At 56.0% G+C, this 19,286-nt stretch overlaps 2 protein-coding genes across 4 annotated transcripts; one reads left to right on the top strand and one right to left on the bottom strand.

The window, feature by feature from the left end:
• Positions 1-174: 174 nt before the first annotated feature.
• PARD6A (par-6 family cell polarity regulator alpha) lies at positions 175-6,784 on the top strand. Of its 2 annotated transcripts, none has more exons than XM_056500653.1 (3): positions 175-320; positions 1,577-1,799; positions 4,446-6,784. In XM_056500653.1, exons 1-3 carry the CDS (start codon positions 258-260, stop codon positions 5,228-5,230), a joined length of 1,071 nt encoding a protein of 356 aa, XP_056356628.1. In that variant the 5' UTR covers positions 175-257; the 3' UTR covers positions 5,231-6,784. The 2 variants fall into 2 exon arrangements, with proteins under 2 accessions (XP_056356628.1, XP_056356627.1); XM_056500652.1 differs by having other exon boundaries at positions 4,443-6,784.
• A 209-nt stretch (positions 6,785-6,993) lies between these two features.
• ENKD1 (enkurin domain containing 1) lies at positions 6,994-18,756 on the bottom strand. 2 transcript variants are annotated; one of them, XM_056500651.1, is made up of 9 exons: positions 18,648-18,756; positions 16,084-16,194; positions 14,396-14,524; positions 13,928-14,137; positions 12,683-12,855; positions 10,453-10,614; positions 9,224-9,393; positions 8,210-8,346; positions 6,994-7,744 (listed from the first exon to the last, which is right to left on the bottom strand). In XM_056500651.1, the coding sequence occupies exons 3-9, from the start codon at positions 14,478-14,480 to the stop codon at positions 7,584-7,586; spliced, it is 1,098 nt and encodes a 365-aa protein (XP_056356626.1). In that variant the 5' UTR covers positions 14,481-14,524; positions 16,084-16,194; positions 18,648-18,756; the 3' UTR covers positions 6,994-7,583. The 2 variants fall into 2 exon arrangements, with proteins under 2 accessions (XP_056356626.1, XP_056356625.1); XM_056500650.1 differs by having other exon boundaries at positions 14,396-14,502; positions 18,648-18,739.
• Between the last annotated feature and the right edge of the window lie 530 nt (positions 18,757-19,286).

Below are 19,286 nucleotides of genomic sequence, written 5' to 3'. Positions count from 1 at the left end.
GGGATGGGATGAGGATGAGGATGAGGATGGGGATGAGGATGAGGATGGGGACGGGGGTCCTGCCGCCCGCCCGTCCCCACCCCCGTTACCACGGCGACGTTGTCAGCAGCCGCCCGGCCACGCCCCGCGCCCCGCCTGGGCCAATGGCGCGGCGGCGCCCGGCCTGCCCGCCGGTGACGTCATGGCCGGTGAAAATCCCCCGTGGCCGCGGGAGCGGCGGTGGCGGCGCGGCCCCGCGGCCCGGCCCGGCCCGCACCATGGCCAAGCACCACCGCACGCCGGCGCGCTCCGCCGAGCCCGTCATCGAGGTCAAGAGCAAGGTAAGCGCCCGCCGGGAACGGGGCCGGTGATGCTGATGCCGATTCCCGCGCCGGTTCCGCCGGGTCACGACCGAGCGTGTCGCCCCCGCGCCGGGCAGCACACGTGGGGTGGCACCGCGCACCGGGCAGCGGCGCGGGAGCCAGGCCGTGCGGGCTCTCCGCTCCCTGCGCTGCGGCGGCGCTGCCCGGAGCCTCCCCGAGCCCAGCCCGGCCCGGCGGCTGCGGGTCCCGCCACCGTGGGCTCTGCCGGGCCGCGGGCTCGCTCGGCGCGGCCGTGGGAACGCCGTGGGAGCGCTCGCCAGATGCGCAGGGCGCCGGTGCGCCGTTCCGGCAGCGCCTGTGTGCGGGGTGGCCCCGCCGGTGCGGGTGTGCGGGGTGTGCGGTCACCCCGGGGACGCACCTCGCCCAGATGTGCACTCACCCAGATGTGCGTGCTCGCCAAGCCATGCTCATCCCCGGCCATGCCAGCACCCAGATGTGCACCCCTAGCGAGGGACCAGCCCCTGCCGTGCATGCAGATGTGCACACCTGCATGACTGTGCGTTCGCCCAGTTGTGGTCTCCCCCAGACGTGTCTGCTTATCCAGATATGTGCTCACCTGGCACACCCTCGCCCAGGTGTGTGCCGTCACCCAGATATGCACCATTATCCACCTGTGCCCACCGACCCATCCCTATGCTCAGCCAGATGTGTCCCTTTCTCCCCCTTATCCAGCTGTGCACTCGCCCAGCTGTGCCACTGCCCGCTCGGGATCCCCGGCAGGGTGCAGGGTGTCCTTCCCAGGACGTGGTGGCCACCGCCTGTCCCGACAGCTGAGGTGTGACCCCCGCGGGCAGCGCGATCCTCGCAGCGTTCCTCAGCCTGTTCTTAATTGGCTTCCCCTTGGTCGTGACGGAAGGAGGCATTAATTAGCGCTGCTGCTCACCAGGTGCTACGGCAGCGCCCGTGTCGCAGGGAAGGGCCTCCCGGCAGCACGGAGTCTGCCGCGGCTGGTGGTACGGCCAGAGGGTCCTTCCTCTGCCGCGGGGCCATCTTTCTGCTCCATCACTTCAGTGTTTGGGCAGAAAAACGGCTTCACTCCTTTTACTTTGTTTTTGGGACGGGCTCTTCCTGCCTGGCACTGCTACCTTGGTGCTGCCGGGCTCCGGAGCTCTGCCTGCCCCGGGGCAGCTCTGTGTGGTGCCCTGCCTGTATCAGTGCTGCCGGCCGGAGCCAGCCCTGCCCTCAGTCACCCTCTTCCTCGTCCTCCTCTGCAGTTCGACGCTGAATTTCGCCGCTTTGCCATGAAGCGCTCCAGCGCCGGCAGCTTCCAGGACTTCTACCAACTGCTGCAGACAGTGCACCAGATCCCGCGGGTGGATGTGCTCCTGGGCTACACCGACATCCACGGCGACCTCCTGCCCATCAACAACGACGACAACTACCACAAAGCCCTGTCCTCTGCCAACCCCCTCCTCAGGGTCATCATCCAGAAGAAGGGTAAGCGAGGCACTGTATGTGTCCTCCTGTCAAGAGAGATGAGCCACATCCCGTGGTGCTGTCCCACCTTTGGATGCTCACACACCCTCCAGCCACTGCTTTGGTGGATGGATGTGGAGATGGTGGCACTGGGAGGCTGCCAGAATCCTGCCAGGGCTTTGGCACCTGCATGGGCTCTCCCTGGCAGCCGGAGGCACCTCCTCAGCCCAGCTCTGTGTGACCTGGTGAGCAAAGGCAGATCCTTGCAATTCACCTCTCTGAAGTCATGTTCTCTAGCCATGCTTGCGTGGGCTCCCAGATAACATCCCTGTTACTCCTGTGAGGGCTGTGCCAGCAGCCCCATCCAGCTGCCTGCCCTGAGGGAGCAACAGCCATCATTTTGGCAGAGCTCTCAGGGTGCCAGGTGCTGCTGGATTTTTGATGGTGGGAAGAGGCTTGGTTCCTCCCTGGCAGACCAGGGGCTTGCCCTTATCTTAGTGGCATATTCCCACAGGTACACCTGATAGCATCCTGATAGCAGTCCTGGAGAGGATGAAAGCCTCCAAGTGACAAACACTCTTGAGTGTTTCTCCTGTTTGCAGGGAAAACTAGCCCATCCCCTTCCACTCAGTTTAGCACCGAGGTTTTCTCTTTCATAGCATCATCAGTCAGCAGTTCACAGAGCCAGAGCCACAGTTTTCCCTGCACAGCATCCAGAGCGAGTCTGTGTTTCCAGCTCATGTTAGTGGTATGAAGTCTCTGGGTGAGGGGTGATGCTGGTGGCCAGCACTGGCTGCTGTGTCAGTTTTCCTGGGCTTTTGCATCAGGGTGGTGTGGGATGCCCTGGACATGTGTTTCCTCTGTGGCTGCCTGGTGTGGGGGCTGGCAGCAGCAATCCAGCCTGGAGCCTGTGGTTCATTTGGGGGCTGTTGCTGCCAGCGCTGAACCATCGCCTGTTCCTGGCCCAATGCTTGGACCCAGTGCAGGGGTGGCTGTGCCAGGGCTGCTATGGGAGCTCCACTCCTGCTCCCAAGAGCCACCCTGTGAGCTGCTGGAATAGCTGACTGTGCCAGTGTGGAGAGGGAGCAGGCAGAGCCTGGCTCTATAGGCAGCATGATAAGGAAGGCAAGCAGGCAGCACCAGGGAGCCCCAGCACCCAGCTGTGCCCGCAGGAGAGGGGCTACGGGGCCAGCAGCACCACAGGGAGGTGAGCAGAGAGGCCAGGAGCAAGTTCTGGGTGAATCACAGCTAATTTAAAATGGATCCAGGTCATCCCGAGGCTGGGCTGTCGTTGAACCGGTCTGGGTCGCTGAGGAATGTGGCTGCAGAGCCTCTCACATGCCAGGTGCAGGGAGCTGTGCACACACACAGTGTGCTCCTGGCAGTGGGCTCTCCAGCAGCCAGTCCTGCCACAGCAGGGCAAAAGGCAAGGGCTGCAGCTGGGCTCCCCTCTGTGCCATCACCCTGTTGGGTGAAGCCATCCCTGCAGGGCAGCCCGGCTGGGACAATGGCACTGCCCCTCCTTGGCTGGGCCAAAGCTCATGGGAAGGGCAGGGGAAAGTGTGAGACATTGCCAGGGCCACCACTGGGCTCATCCTTGGCGTGCTGGACCTGCCTGGCCCAGCCACTCTGCGCCCCTTGGAGAGGAGCTGTGTGCTGAAATAGCTGTGGGAAAGCCTCCGCCGCCCTTCCCCGAGCTAAAAATATGCCAAGGCTGTGTGTGCAGGGAGATATTTATAAGCCAGGAGCCCTGGCAGGCTGGCTTGCCTAGGGAGAAATCCCATGTCCCCTGGGCTTGGGGACATCCCTAGCAGCCCTGCAGCTGGAGCAGATGCTGGTGGGGGACACTGTGGGGAATGTGCTGGCCATGGAGCATCCAGATCTGGGCTCCTCCATGGAAAGAGATGGGGAAAAACCAGAGAGGAACCATGGGATACTCCCCAGCACCTGGTGGATGAGGCCAAGGATGATGGGTTGGAGTTGGGCTCCACAGAGCAGCCCTAGGCCATGGTCCAGAAGGAGGGAGTCAAACTCTGTATGAAGGTGCTTGATGGTGGAATAAGAGATATGGGCACAAATTACAGTTTGGGATATTCAGGGGCCCTGAGGATGCTGCAGCCCTGGCATAAATTTCCAGGAGGTGGGGAATCTCTGTCCTTGGGAATGGCAGAGTTCTGCAGGACACAGTGGCGACCATCACCAACTCATGCCAGCAATAGCCCTGCTCTGGTGGTGCAGAGGACTCTGGTACTGTCTCCTGGGGTTGGACTCACCCTAAGGCAGTTGGCTGCCACCACAGCACATATGGGTGGGGGGTCCTCTGTCCCCAAACCCAAACTGGGGCATGGCTGCAGCTCCCAGGCCATCAGGGCTGGCAGCTCTAGTGTTAAACTGCAGAGTTTGGCTTTAAGTGTGATTAAGGCTGAATCACTGCCTCGATCCCACTAATCCTGGCCTGTGTGCCTGTGTACGCTGGGTAATCCCAGGAGATGGGCCCCAGCAGAGACAGGCTGCGGGGAAAGCCAGGCTGATGATCTGGGGAGGAAAAGCCGGTGAGACCTGCGAGCAGGGCCCTTGTGCTGCCTGCTGCCCCAGCACCTGGGGCCAAGGCCACGCATCCCATCCCCAGCAATGCCTGACCCGTGTCCTCCCTTGCTCCCACAGCAGAGTCTGACGCCAGCGTCTTCGCCTCCAACTCCCTGCAGCGCAAGAAGAAGGGGCTGCTGCGGCCAGCGCACTACCGGGCCAAGCCTCACCTGCTCATCGGGATGCCGCAGGACTTCCGCCAGATCTCCTCCATCATCGACGTGGACATCCTGCCCGAGACGCACCGGCGCGTGCGGCTGCACAAGCACGGCTCCGACAAACCGCTGGGCTTCTACATCCGCGACGGCGTCAGCGTGCGCGTGGCGCCGCAGGGCGTCGAGAAGGTGCCCGGCATCTTCATCTCCCGCCTGGTGAAGGGCGGCCTGGCCGAGAGCACGGGGCTGCTGGCCGTGAGCGACGAAATCCTGGAGGTGAACGGCATCGACGTGGCCGGCAAGTCGCTGGACCAGGTGACGGACATGATGGTGGCCAACAGCCACAACCTCATCATCACTGTCAAGCCGGCCAACCAGCGCAACAACGTCATCCGCAGCAGCAAGGCCTCGGGCAGCTCGGGCGTGTCCACGGACAGCACGCCCAGCCAGCAGACCCCCAGCCCGGCCTCGCAGTACCTGAGCAACTACAGCACGGCCGAGAGCGACGAGGAGGGCGACCTGGTCATCGAGAGCGACAGCGCGTCCCACTACGTCCCCGGGGGCTGCCCCAACGGGGGCCCCGCCGACGGACCCCGCCCGCCCAGCCTGTCCCCGCACAGCTCGCGGGGCTCCCTGCAGTCCCTCGGCAGCCACGACGGCAGCCCCGGCCGGGGCAGCGGACGGGAGGATGGCACCCTCCTCACCCTATAGCTGCAGGGGCCTGTGCCACTCGGGTTTCTGCTCAGCCGGGCTGGATGTGGACACCAGGGTGATGGTGTGGCCAGCGGGCAGGGCTGGAGAGGGGCTGCCCGCTGCCCTCTCCCCGTGACCCCCACTGTGGCACCCACTCAAGCTGGGCACTGCCCCTTTGAGACCCCTTGCCTTCCCTTCCAAGCAAGTGGGGGTTTTTAATTGTTTTATTGAAATATGCATCATTAATATATTGCAACGGACAGTAAAACTTTTTCTAGAAAGCACCACGCCTGTCCCTGGTTCATGTCACTGCAGGGAGGAGGGGGACAGTGGGGGTACCCAGCCCAGTGCACAGCAGGCAGTGCCTGAGGACAGTGGCCTTAGCACACTTTTTGACTTTGCTGCTGTGCTGGGCAACTCCACTGAGACCCGTGGTGCTGTCCCAGAACACATGTCCAGGCTGTTTGGGGCAGCCACCTGGCCTGATGCAGTCAGCATTACTTGGCCCCTCCATTCCCACTTGTCCCTGCTACTGGGCCTCACTAATGCAGGGGGCACCTTGGCTGTCACTCAGCCCTGCAAATGCTGCTGGTGATAGTGCAGCCCCATCTTCCTCCTTCAGCCCCAAGCTCAGGGCAGGGGGGTCCACACCTGTCCCTGCTGCTCTGCTGGGCTCCCAGCACCCTCAGTCCCTCTCCCAAAAGTGCTAAGCTGATGGTGGCACTCACTGCTGCCAAGGGCTTGTGGTGGCACTGGCAAGGAGGAAGACCTGCAGCTCTCAGGGTCTGAAAAGCCCAATTCTCCATTCAGAGCCTCAGGGCAGGGCAGGTAGGGAGTGCAGCAAGGGCTGAGGACACTCATGGCACACAGCCAGGGCCAGACAGACCAGAGAGCAGATCTGACAGCAGGGCTGGTTAGCCCAGGCTTGTTTTGGGCAGGGAGGTGCCCAGGGCTGTGCCCATGGCCCCCAGTCACTCTCACCTGGCCGGCTCAGCCTGGCTCTGAGGTTTGCCCTGAGGTGGCCCCAGGGGCATATGGGGTGATTTTCCAGTTGGCATCTCACCTCCTCCAGCCCTTGAGTGCCAAAATATTCCCCAGCCCTTGGCAGTGGCATCAACCCTGATGTCCCAGGGCACTGCAGTGTGCCAGGTGACACAGACAGGGCTAGAATACTCCACAATATTCCCACCCCACAAAATCCTGCCCAGCATGGAGCAATTCCTGCAAAAAGACAGCTGCTTGGGGGATCCACGCACAGTATCCCCACCCTGTGTAGCAGAAGGAGACAGAACAATGGCACAAGCTGCATGAAGGGAAAACTTGATGGGATTTCAGGGGAAAAAGTGTTCCCCCTAAGGCTTGCACTGTCTGGAGACAGAGCCCCAGCAAGGTGATTGGGGCAACCCCATACTTGGAGATTCTCCAAATTTAGCTGGATATGGCTCCAAGCTGTGGCACCAAGCTCTCCAGCCATCCCTTACAGCTTAAAATTTTCTTTGCTTGATGCAGCAAGATCCCTGCAAAGGTCTGCACAGGTTCCTGCATGGCATCTGAAGGTAAGGCAGCAGTGAGCTCACCCACATGACAGCACCTTCCCAGCCCTGTCCTTCCTGCCAGCCTGTGGATGGAGATCTGGCAGGATTTTGCACATTCTCCAGTGCATGTCCCACCACTATGTCCCAGCACCCAGCCCTGCCTGCACTGTGCCAACACTGATGGTTTTTGCTGCCCACACCACTCCTCGGGCCCTGCTGGGCCCACTGGGAGCTGCACACACCCTGTGAGATGGAAATGATGATTTATTGGAGTCTCTCTCACCATACAAACAAAGGCTTCTCCAGACACCTGACCAGACACTCTTGACAGCCCAGCCCTTCCCTGGGCAGAACACTGTAGCTCTGTGCCTCTTTCTTGTCCCCAAGCTGTCCCAAGTCCTCAGGTGCTCAGGGTGAGCCATGACCATGGTCCAGCTCAGAGTGGTGAAAGAGGGTGACAAGGAATACCACAGGCAGCACCACAAGAGACCTACCAGTTTCTACAAGTAGGAAAAAAGGGAAAGAAGAGGTGATGCCACAGATGCAAAGCACAGAGCTGATCTCTGACAAGTCAAGCAGCAGAGACAACTGTTCTCCAGAACCACTGAGCAGGGCCTTCATTAGGGCATCTCCCTCCCTCTCCTGTGGACAAGATACAGCACTGAAAGGTGAGCAAGAGATGCCAGCTGCATATTGGATGATGTTACGGGCACTTGCATGGGCCCACGGACTGGAACTTGGCTTCCTCTCCTTCCCTCCCAAAAAGTGATGTCCATTCCTGCCCAGCAACAAAGGATGCTCAGGCAGAGCAGCACAGCACACCTGGTCCCACCAGCTCAGGAGTCCAACTTGATGAAGACTTTTGGCCTTGAGAAAATTTTGATTGCCTCGTCTACCTGGGAGAGCTTCCTCTCGAGCTCTACCCGCCTCTTCTGCATCTTGAGGCTGTCTCCACGCATTGGCAGCAGAACCAGGTCCTTTATCAGCTGCTCCTGGCCTGTAAAAAGAGAAAACAAGAAGCTGTGTAAGTCGAAGAGCAAATAAATCCATCATTTTCCTAGTGCTATGAGCATGATCACAACAGCAGCACTGGACAAAGGACCTAGAATCCTTCCATTTAAAGCTCAGCTGGATGAGGACCTGAGAGACCTGCTCCAGCTTTGAGAACCAAGGATTGGACTAGAGACCTCTGAAGGTCCCTTCCAAACAAAATCTTTCTAAGATTTTAAGAGCAATAGCAACCCTAACATCAGGTCCACTGGACAAGCCTGCTCCAGAAAGCCTGTCCTGTAACCTGAGGTAGATTGCTCTTTCCATGCCCCCAGCTCACACCTGCCTACACACACCTTAACCCAGGCAACCCTCCAAGCAGCAGGAATCTGTGTGCCCGTGTCTCTTCTCCCTTATCCTGTCTAGGATGTGAGTTTTTCTGGGCTGGAATCCCTGTTTCCTTTCCCCTTACTCTGCTTCAGGCTGCTGAGGGTGTCCAGGCGCTGGCTCTCGGCCATCATGGTGTGGCCAGGCGGCGTCTCGGGGTCCGGCAGGTTCCGCAGCCGCTCCTCCCTCTGCCTGCGCCACAGCTCCTTCCTCTCCAGCAGGCTGCAGGCAAAGGAGAGCAGGTGTCAGCACATCTGGCAGGGGGGTGGCACAGGGGAACAGGGGCCAGGAATGTGCCCTTCAAACCCTAGCAGGTTCTGTGTCACTGGCTGAAGACCCCAGGGACCCACGTGCTGGCACAGACCCTCATGGTGGGGGATACATCAGGTTTAAACCACACTTGTGGACCAGCAAATGTGCTCCACATGCACCAAAGGGCTGCTGGCAGAGATGCACTCAGGCCAACACATGCTCCTTGGAGATAAGGGCTGCTGCTCCTCATTTCTGGCTCACTGAGTCCTCGCCAAACCATCTGAGGGTCAGTGGCAGAATGAAGGCAGACAGAGCAGCTCATGGCCAGGGATGCTGGCAGAGGACAGCACAGCCAAAGGACTGGCACCACAGTCAGTCCTAGGACAGGGTCTGTATCCCATGCAGAGCCCCAAACTGCACAGCACTAGCTGGATGTTCCTCAGAACCCAGGTGCAAGGCAAGATGAACACTTGTGAGGCACAGCGAGCTCTCTGCCCTTCCAAAACCAGAACTTTTAATGCCAAAGCTGCATCACATGGAACAAAGCTTACAAAGGGGCAGGAACACATTTCTCAAGGTACAAATGTGTTCTCAGGAACACATTTCTCAAAGCTTCCCCATATCAGCATCATTGTACGACAGCAAGCAAGGGAAGGAGTCAAAACTGTCTCTGAGCCATGCCACACTGGGCATGGGATGCTGGTTAAATCAAGAAATCAGGAGGGACAGCATTTACACCCAGCTCACTGCCGCACACTGCGAGTGCGCCTCTGTGCCCAGCCCATCTCCCTAGGCAGAACCTGGGGGTGCAGCTAATGCCTGGTGGAGCAGAGAGGGGCACACATACTACTGGGGGACGTGGCCCTTCTGCTTGGCGTTGTACTCCTCCTGCTCGCGGCGCCTCTGCTGCAGCAGCTCGGCCAGCGCCTGCAGGGACTGCGAGCGGCGCAGCGGCGCCCGCCGGGCAGCGCGCGCGTTGTGCCTGATGAAGTCAACGCTCCTGCCCTCCACCTGCACCTGCAAGAAGAGAGAGCAGGGCATCAAGGGCAGGCTGGGCACCTGCATGCAGCCAGCTGCCACTGTCCACACGAGGGAAAAAGGAAAATGCAGCACACAACACACTGAATTGTATGACAGCAGGACAGGCACAGCCCATCTCAGTGTGCAGTGGCCATGGTTTGGGAAGGCAATCACCAAAAGACAAGCCTAAACCTGGCCTCTTTAAGGTCCCCAAGATAATCATAATCTGGCTTAAAAGCCAGAAGGACAGAAAAAAGCAGGCATGACATAGTCCCCATGGCTCCTACTGGTGCATTTTGAGGGCAGAGGAAAAACAGGTTGGGCGCTCACCAGGAAATGCAACACAACCCCTGGCAGAGCAGGAGCTTTGCTGATCCTTGGGGCACTTCCCCATTGACAGCACCTCCACCACAGCTCCTCTGCTGCACAAAACAGTGGAGAAGGCTGTTTGCATTTAAGATTTCCCTGGTGTTCCTCCTTTGAAGATCATGTCCTGTTTAATTAAGTCATTCATGGCATTTAGGAACCAACAAACTGACAATCTCACACTTGCCAAGGGAAAAGGACATGAGTCATGGAGCTCTTTAGGACCTCCCAAATAGACTACTTGAAAGGTTCAGCTACTAATGCTGATTTAACTCTCCTTACTAAAATGCACAACTCACTTCCCAAATTTTTATCTAACGTCCAGAAGACACAGTTCCTTTGATTACACTGGGAACAGCCTCCAAATCCCCAAGATCTCCTGCAAAGGCCTTGGAAGAACAGATTTGAGATTGCTGTCATGAGGAGGTGGAATTTTCACAGGGAACTTCATGATCTCCTTAACTATGAGTGAGGATGAAGCTAGAATTGATAGTCCCTGAATATCCATCTTACCACCCCACTGACCAAGACCCTGCTCCTTCCCTTCAGCCAGGCACAGTATTTACACATCTCCCACTCATGCAGCACATCTGACCCAAAACTTGAGGAGAAGATATGAAGAATTCAAAGCAGGAGCAATGGATCAGTGCCAGAAATCCCTGGGATGGATGCAGTTAGTGTGTAACTCACCTTGTTTTCAGCACCCTGTGCCTCTGGAGCCTCTGTGTCTGCTCCTTCTTTTGCTCTGACAGGCCTTGGGGACAGAGGTCTGCACGGCTTGATCCCAGAGCCACAGCGAGAATACGCCCTCAGGAAATTCACAGCCTCGGGGTTTGGAGGTGGGGAGGTCTCCTGGGAAAGGCAAGAAAAGATCCACCACTGAAGGGAGCAAAGAAAAACCCTCTCAACCAAGTTTGGGTGGTTAACCACGAGCTCAGCCACAGGTTTCCAGCAGGCACACGACAGAACACACATTCTGCCACGGGCTGGCAGGAGTTCCTGGGGGAAGATAATCTGTACTCAGCCAGCAAAGGTCAACAAACAGCAACAGACCCAGGCCTGGCCACTCAATGAATTGCTAAGAAATGGGAGGAACTCTGCAGAAACACATTTGGATCAAGCAGGTAGGCACAAAGCTGCCTGCTGAGGTGCTGTTCTCAAGTGCTGCTCTGCCCAGCACCTCTAATCTGTGGTTGTATCACTCTAGAAAGAAAAAGGAGCAGAGAGTGAAGGAGTCTGGTGGAATTGCATCTGAGAGGCATCTTCAAAGGCTGTGGCACAGGGAGACAGGACTTGATGTCTAGCAGGTAGTCTGGGACTATCTCAGACAGTCATGTTGCAAACAAACCTCAAAAACTGAAAGTTGACACTGTGGCAAGTGAGTGACCTTATGAAAAATGCAGCTGGGGCACTGCTCTGTCCTTGGGAGTGATGGGAACTGCAAAGGACCACCCCCAGATCTTCACAAACACCCAAGGTCTCAGCTGAACTGCAGCTCCCTGGGGGATTCCTTCTTGCCTGGCCCATTCAGCTGGGCAGAGCTGCAGACTGATGGTGGGACTGGACAGACACATTGGTGGGTTTGGTGTGAGGAGCAGTATGGGATGTCCTCAGCACTGCCCAGACTGCTCATGCTCCAAAGATGATCAGTCTTGTTTCAACAGGAGATCTGGATCTCTGGTGAGTTAATGAGAATTGCCTTTTCCTAGCACAGCTGGCTCGAAGTTGATTGAGTCTGTGACCTCAGGAACACAGAGCACAGCTTGCCCCATCTCCCTCTAAGACAGCACTGGGACTGCCAGAACCCTTTCCAAGACAACTGCTACAGTTAACAGCCTTGGGGACACATGACAGAGACAAAACTCTGCATTAGTCATCAAGATCCAGCAGAATCAACTGAAACTCTGAGCAGCAGTAGCAGCTCCACAGAAGATGGAGATCCTTCACAGGGAACACCTCAGCTCCAGGAGAGCCACAGCAACAGTTAAAGCACCATGAGTCAGTGCCAGGGCTCTCTGGAGGAATCCACAGAGCACAAGTAATGCACCACGCAGAAACTGCCTGCGCAGAGACCACCCCCTTCCCCAAAACAAAGGAAGAAATGAGCTCAATCTCCCTCTAACCCAGAGCATTTGTCAAACAAGAGCGTAGGCTTGTGTTCTTGAAGCACTCGTGGGTTTGCTCCCATGTGTGAAGGGTCACAGATATCACAGAGGTCGGTGACACACCAGGAAGAAGGGACACAGCAGTTGGAACCACTGGCTTGGGAATCATCTTGCCAATTTTTGCAGTTGTTATCAATACACGTCATTTTAGCATCAAAAGCTGGCCATAGATGAAAGGGAAGCAATGAAGAGATGAGGAGGAACTTAAAGGCTCCAACTCAGCATCCCCACAGGCTGTGCTGATCCAAGAGGCCTCATGGAGATGTCTGTGCCCCCCTGAGCAGTGCTTATCCACCAGGACAATCACTTGAGGAAGAATGTGTGGGTACACACTGCCCACTGCCCACTGTGTATCCCCAGGGTGGAATAGCTGCACTGAGGCTCAGTGCAGCCTGCACATCTGCCTCTGAGAACCACAATCCATGGGGCAAAACACCACAGCCTGCTGGCACAAACCCCAGAGAAGCACTGCCCCAAACATGGGGAAGCTGAGAAGCCAGATGGGAACATCCCTTGGCATAAAATATGGCTACAAGGGGGAAGCAGGACAGGGATTATTGCAGCACTCTCTGCACCCAAAGCACACACCCTCACTCACATCCCCACTGCCACATCTGCCCTTTGTGCTTCAGCATTGAGATGTCTCCAGATCCTGCAGGCTCTAGGACCCCCCTGTCTCCATCATCCCACCATCCCTCGTGGCTGAGCCACACCCCAAACCTGCAGAGCTCAGGAGCTCCTCCACAAACACCAACCTGCAGTTTGGCCTTCACCTTTGACTCCACATTTTCGTATTTCTGGGATTTCCACAGAGCTTTCACAGGCTTGGGCTGGCTGCGCTCCTGGGCTCGCTCCCTCTCCTTGCACTTCTTCTGAATCTCCTTGATCCTCCTCACGTTTTCCTTCTCATAGTCCTTGGCCTCTTTCCCTGCTCAGCAAGGGGAGACACAGCTTCACCTCCCAGACACTGCCACAGCATGCAGGCTCTCAGAGTGCTGGCACCAGAGCACAGGTCCCCTCCCAAGCTGGTCCAACAGCCCACAGAGCCAGCAAGTTCTTCCCTTTTCTGCAGACTGGACCATCTCTGCATCCTGCCCCTGTTAGATGCACACTCCCAGACTGACTCTTCTGCCAGAGGATACCCAGATGAGGAGGTCTGTGCACACTGCTGCTGTTCACAGACTCTCTTGTTCTCCACTTGTCCCAGTATGGACAAGCCAGACAAGCCATGCCAGCATCCTCTCAAGAGCAAGGTCAATTCCCAGTTCTGCTCACATGGTGTTTGAGCAGTAGAGAGGGCAGCAGAGCCCTGAACTTGCACTGTTCCTGATTTCAGGGTCAGCCATTGTCCCATGTTCAAGTGGACATTACCAAGATTATGGATTAGAGGTTTTGTTTTATTTTAGAATCAAAAGTTATCCTTCCTTGGGCTCCCAGGACAGGGAATATCTCAGCTGACATAACCAGATGATCATCCTTCTCCCCCTGCTTGGGCACAGCAGCTGTGGCATCTACCACAGTGGCACCAGCTCAGAGCACCAGCACATGAAGCAAATTAGGGCTCACACATCTTATCTCCTTCCTGGACCTCTGAATGTATTCTGGGTGACATCCCTGCCCTAGAGAAGGGAACATCTTTTGCAAAGATGTTCTCACATCCACATCCACAATGCCTGGCTTCACCAACTAGGAACTTGCCATGTTAAACATCCTCCATACATCAAGGTTTTGTTTGATTCATGTAGAAGTATAAAGAAACACAAGTATTTGTACCTTTTTTCCAGTCTCTATTCCCATTCTAAACCTGAGACTGGAGCCAAAACATCACTGGCTCCAGGACAGGTGACTCCACTGTCAGGCCAAAGCTGCAGATGGGGTGACCACCCCTGTGAAGCTCAAGCTCTCCTCAGGCAGCATTTTGGGAATCCACCCCAAATCCTGGATACTTCACCCCTGGCCCCAAAGGCAGCTGAGGCCAGCAGTGATGTGGCTGTACTTACTCTTAACTGGCATCCCCTCATCAAGGGAGATCCCTTCAAGCTGCAGTAAGAGGCTGAGTGTCCCTTTCTGTCCCCTCTCCAGGAATTCCCTTCCACTGGGGCGAATGTGAGGGGCTGGCTGGGCCAAAGCAGGGTAGGGGCTCAGAACTGGGTCCAGGGGGCCAGAGGTTAAATACAGCTTCTGAGCATTTCCTTCCAGCCTCCCTCGAGCTGCAGAGAAACAAAAAAGGAGAACCTTGTCAGGAAATGATTCTACCTCAGTTGTGATTCTAACACAGCTCACAAACAATGTGAAGGCCCCCTCTTCACCTCTGCCTTATGCTTTCCCATCTTTTAACCAGCTGTACAGACCACTTTAGGATCACCTAATAGAACAGAGACTGTCCAGGACACCAAGGGATAAGGTCATCAAGCTGTGTCATGGCAAAGCACAAACTCCCAAACCTGTACCAAGCATCAAGGACTCACCTGAGGAGGGGCGTTTGTAATACTCTGGGAAGAGCGTTGGGTCTGGAGGAATGGGTCCAGAAATCCTGGATGGCCCTTCACACATCCTGCCACACACTGCTCTGCCTCTGCCACAGAAGCCAGCCACCACTGAGAACAGAAATGAACAGGGCTCACTGAGCCTCTGAAAAACTAAATTTTATATATATATATATATATATATACACATACACATATGTATAGGAGAATTTCTAACTTTCATTTGGCACCTCACCCCCAGCTCCAGAGATGTCCTGCAGTTAACAACCACCCCAAATTGGACTTCATGCAGCTGAAACAAGGGGTCCAACAGCAATGTCTCTCCTGTGGCTCTAATCTGTGTTTTTACCAGTGCTGAAAATGCCCACAGTTGCTGTACCTTCGGTACAAAAAATCCTTCCTGGCTTTGTTCTCCCACATGGGAACATCTAAAGCAGACAGAGAAGGAGTGAACAGGAAACATGAGGTACCTGGTAGCATCTGACAGGTTTTATCCTGAGATTTGAATTATCCTGTACCCTGGGCCCCTCTAAAAGGCTCCTGTGGTTCAAACACAGTTTGTCCAGAGGAAGCTGAAGCTCCTGTCCCATATGGCCATATCCTCCCTGAGAACACACCTGTGCTGTCACCACCCCTGAGCAGGCTGGGGCTGAGCCCCAGAAGGACAAACACTTTACAAAAAGACAAAACATTTCACTTCAGGATCATGTGGGGCAGAAACTGGATTTCTGGGGAAGAGCCCAGACAGTTTCTCAGGTCTTGGGGAGAACAGAGTTACTTGCTTAGAAGAACATGTTTTTCATTTCTGAAGTACTTTTCAAAACAGCACAGATCCACAAGTCCCTCTCCTGGCCCACACAGGTCCCTGTTGCTTCTTTTTCCACGACAGAATCAGACCCTTCCACCAGGATGGGACAGGAGAGCATCAATTTCCCTGCACTGTTCACCAAGATCTCCTGGATAACATTTTTATAAACCTGCTCAGAACATGAGCATGCAGGGTGCCCCAGCAGCAGGCACAGGCTGCTGCTGAGCTCTCAGCAGAGTCACAGGAGCCTCATCAGTGTCACACCACGGCTCTGACAGGCGCCAGGGCAGCTTGGCTGGAGTCACTGCTCTAAGAGCTGGGACTACAACCTGCACTCCCTGACTCCTGAGGCAGTAATTTAAACATTTCTGAGACACCTCAATGGGAACAACCCCTCTCAGGATCCTTGACATGCCAGCACTGATGGGATGCAGCATCTGCAGTTTAATGTATAAACCAATAAACGATCAGTGCAAGGCTGAGTGAGTCTGAGTCATAGCAACTAATGCACTGCAGTCTTCCTTGCTAAATCACCCCTGTTGACATGAGACCCATTAGCAGAATGATGTTATTCATCTCCTGGACACAACAGCAGAGGCAGTGCAAGCAGTGCTGACTGCTGCACAGCAGCATGCATGTGCAGCCTGAAGCCAGCTGCTCTGGAAAAGCTATTTCTAAAAAGCAGGCACAGACTCTCAGCCAGAGATAAAAGGATGCTGGCTTGGTATTATTTAATCTCCTCAATAATGGATCCAACTAAGCCAGACCAGCCTCTCTTATTCTAGAGAAGAGAAGAAAAAAAAAAAAAAAACAAACCAAAAAAAAACCACCAAAAAACAAAACAACAAAAAAAAGGATTCACCATGAGATCACTCCAGAAGAGCTACTGGCTTTGAAATGCACATCTGATCTTGATCTGAACTCGAGTCCCAACCCAGTGATTTACAGGCAAACGACAGGTTGAAATCAAGACCTGTAAGAGAGCAGACAATTATTGCGGGGGATTGAAGGAGGAAAGGCAAGCTGATGGGAGGTGGGGGGTGAAGGCTCATTTTATACCTTCACATCCCAACTGCACCCTGCCCTGCTGCAGGGAATTTGCAAATGACACCCACTCCCTGATTTGCAAGTCACATCACCTCTGGCTTGGGATCTTGCAAGATCAGACAACCTCATTACAATAGGGAGCACCTTGCCCATGTAGGGAGCTAGGAGGGACACAGGTCCCCAGCAGCAGTGTCCCAGCCCTGTCCCAGCTGCCAAGCCTCAGTCCAACCACTGGCACACACTCCCCAAGCTGCTGCTCTGCTGACCACGAGCCTATTTGGGGGACACAGGAGAGAGACCCTCATGGCTCACTCCTGTGCCTTTGCAGCACACCAACAGTCCTGTGCTGAGCCAACTCCATTCACTGCCCCTGCATCAAACAAGTCACTTCTTTCACCGGGTTTGTTTTCTGCCCATGCAACCTTTTGTCCAGAAGGAACATGATTTTTACATCCACAAGGGATCAGAGAAACACTGGAGCAAGCACCAGGGAAACACAGCAAGAGCACATACTTATGGACACAGAGGAGAGGGATAAGGGAATAGGGTCAGACATCCTGGGCACAATCTGATCACTGCCTGCACCCAGAAAAGAATCTGCTTTACCACCACATCAGAAACCTGAACACCAACAATGCAGTACCCAACCTGCTGCCACCAGACACACACCATTTATGCATTCACAGGCTGTGAGATGCAGGCACACGCTGCACAACCAGCTGAAAAAGTCCAGGCAAACAGACATATGTGTTCCTCCCCTCCTCTGCCAACCTGCAGACTCCCTAGGGAAGAGTCACAGCTCCCAGCACTCTGCACAGCTACAGGAGGCACAGAGCAGTTGCTGGAGTAACCCAACAATTTCAACACTGCTCATTCAGCCCAGTGTGCTGCTCCCTTCTCCACCAGAAGCACAGCTTAGTGCTGCCCTAGGAGCCAAGCAATGCAGGCTCCAGCTCCCTCTCTCCCAGTGTCTGCAAGTTTAATAATCATTAACTCAACTCTAAGCCCTTCGCTGCAGCTGACCAAGTGGTAAAAATGCTACTTATTCCCCTGGTAAACTGAGCCCTTTCAGAGCCTGTAAGAACCACAGCTTCCTTCTGTGGCTTATTTTTGGCATTGTAGTTAAGGTAACTGCAAGACATGGGAACAGACAAGCCTCAGGCAGGTGCATTTCACAGCCTTGAACCCTCAGCATCTGACTTTGAAACATTCCCTCTTCCTCACACATGACATTTTCACTGTGCCTGGGTCCCTGGCCAGGAAGCTGCTACCACACACAGAGCTGATGCCAACCCAGCTTCTTGCCTTCATGAGCCAATCTCTGCAAAAAGCATGGGAAAAAACATCCCACGGTTGTGATAAGCTGTGATAAGCAGAGCAAGTCATCTGCAGCAAATCAAAGGGCTAATCTCCATGCAGCTGGTCTTGCATGTTTGATTCCTTCCTCAACAGTTTTAGCTGAATTGGAAAGTCACATCAGGATAACTTCCATGCCCGAGGGCTGCACCAAAACAGCACCAATGGATCTGAGACCATTCCTCCTGAACAACTGGGAGCTGGGACCAGAGTCAATGTGCTGTGAACTTACCCAGTGGTTTTTGTCCCTGCCTAAGCCTTCTCCTTGCTGACTGCTATGGGAGAGATTACTATTCTCCTTCTAATACTGTTCTCCACGTGTGTTTCCCCAGGTCTCACCAGCTTTTTCTCACCTGCCAGTCTCAAAGACCCATTTTTCCTTTTGTCTCTCTGAAAACAGAGGGACAGATACAGCCAGGTGCAATTCTGCCATTTGCATTTCTAGGAGCTGGTATCTCCCAGCAGCTGTTTAGGAATAAAGGCAGCTTGGACAGCCTGCCCAGGGAATCAGACGCATTTCCTGCAGCAGCTGGGTCAGGAGCAGAACCAGGGCCGAGGAAGGTGGGCAGAGACTGATGTGGCCGTAACAGAGCTGCAGCCCAGGGCTCTCTCTGGAGGGCAAGGACAGATGACGACACCTCAACACGTGGGATTCCTCTGGGATGTAATTCCCGTGCTGAGGCTGGAGCTAGTGTGGCAGCCCCCCCCAGAAAACACCAGCCGTGCCTGGAGACACGTGCTGAGACCCGGCCCGGCGCTGAGCGCAGCGGGCACGGCTGGGCGCCGGGCACCGCCGGGCACCCCGGGGGATCGGGACACCCCGCGGACCTTGCTGGCTCCCTCGGCGCGGGGCTCGGGAGCGCTGCCAGCAGCGCAGTCCCGGCCCGGGCCCGCAGCCTCCCCCGGGCGCTGCCCCTGCCCCGGGCCCGGCGCTTTCCGGCCCGGCTCCCCGCTGTCCCCGCCGCCCCCGCCCCCGAGCCCCGGGCCAGGCAGGGCCCGTGCGGCTGCCCCGGCAGCACTCACCGAGGCAGCCGCGGAGAAGCGCTCCCGGCCGGGCCGGGCTGGGCTGGGCCCGCCCGCCGCAGCCGCCGCCGAGGGCCCGGCCCGGCCCCGCCGCTCCCCGGCAACCGCCGCTTCCGCCGGGATGGGCGGGCCCGGGCCCCGCGCTGCTGCCGCCGCACCGCCGGGACACCGAGCCCCGGTCCCTGATGCACAACATCTGCACTAAACGCACAGGGAATGCCGGGGGAATCCAGGCTTCGCGGCTGCAACGCGCCTGGATCAAAGGGGCGCTCCTGGGGTCGCCATCCCGGCAGCTTCAGGCCGTAGCCAGCCCATGAGAGGCCCCTTCCACCTCTCTGCACAATTCTCTTTCTCTCCTAGGAGGCTCGGCACCCTTCTTCCTTCATGGGGATCATCTGGAGGTGTTTCGTCCTTCCTTCTAGAGAAGGAGCTGCACTTTAGATTTTTTCTGCCCGATACAAAGTTAGTGGCAAAGGCACAAAGGAAAGTTCTCAGTTCCAGGACAGCTTCAAAACAGACCCCAAACTGGCATGAAAACAGTCAGGGCTTTTCTATCTGAATGAAGGTGGTGACTGCAAGGTGAGCTCTGAGTCTCCTGTTCACTTTTATTAGGTTGGCTTTGGCTTGACCAAATCAAAC

This window comes from Oenanthe melanoleuca, chromosome 11, assembly GCF_029582105.1.
Source record: "Oenanthe melanoleuca isolate GR-GAL-2019-014 chromosome 11, OMel1.0, whole genome shotgun sequence".
Lineage (NCBI taxonomy): Eukaryota > Metazoa > Chordata > Aves > Passeriformes > Muscicapidae > Oenanthe > Oenanthe melanoleuca.
The sequence above is the reverse complement of the archived record's forward strand: the minus strand, read 5'-3'. Positions and strand labels throughout refer to the sequence as shown.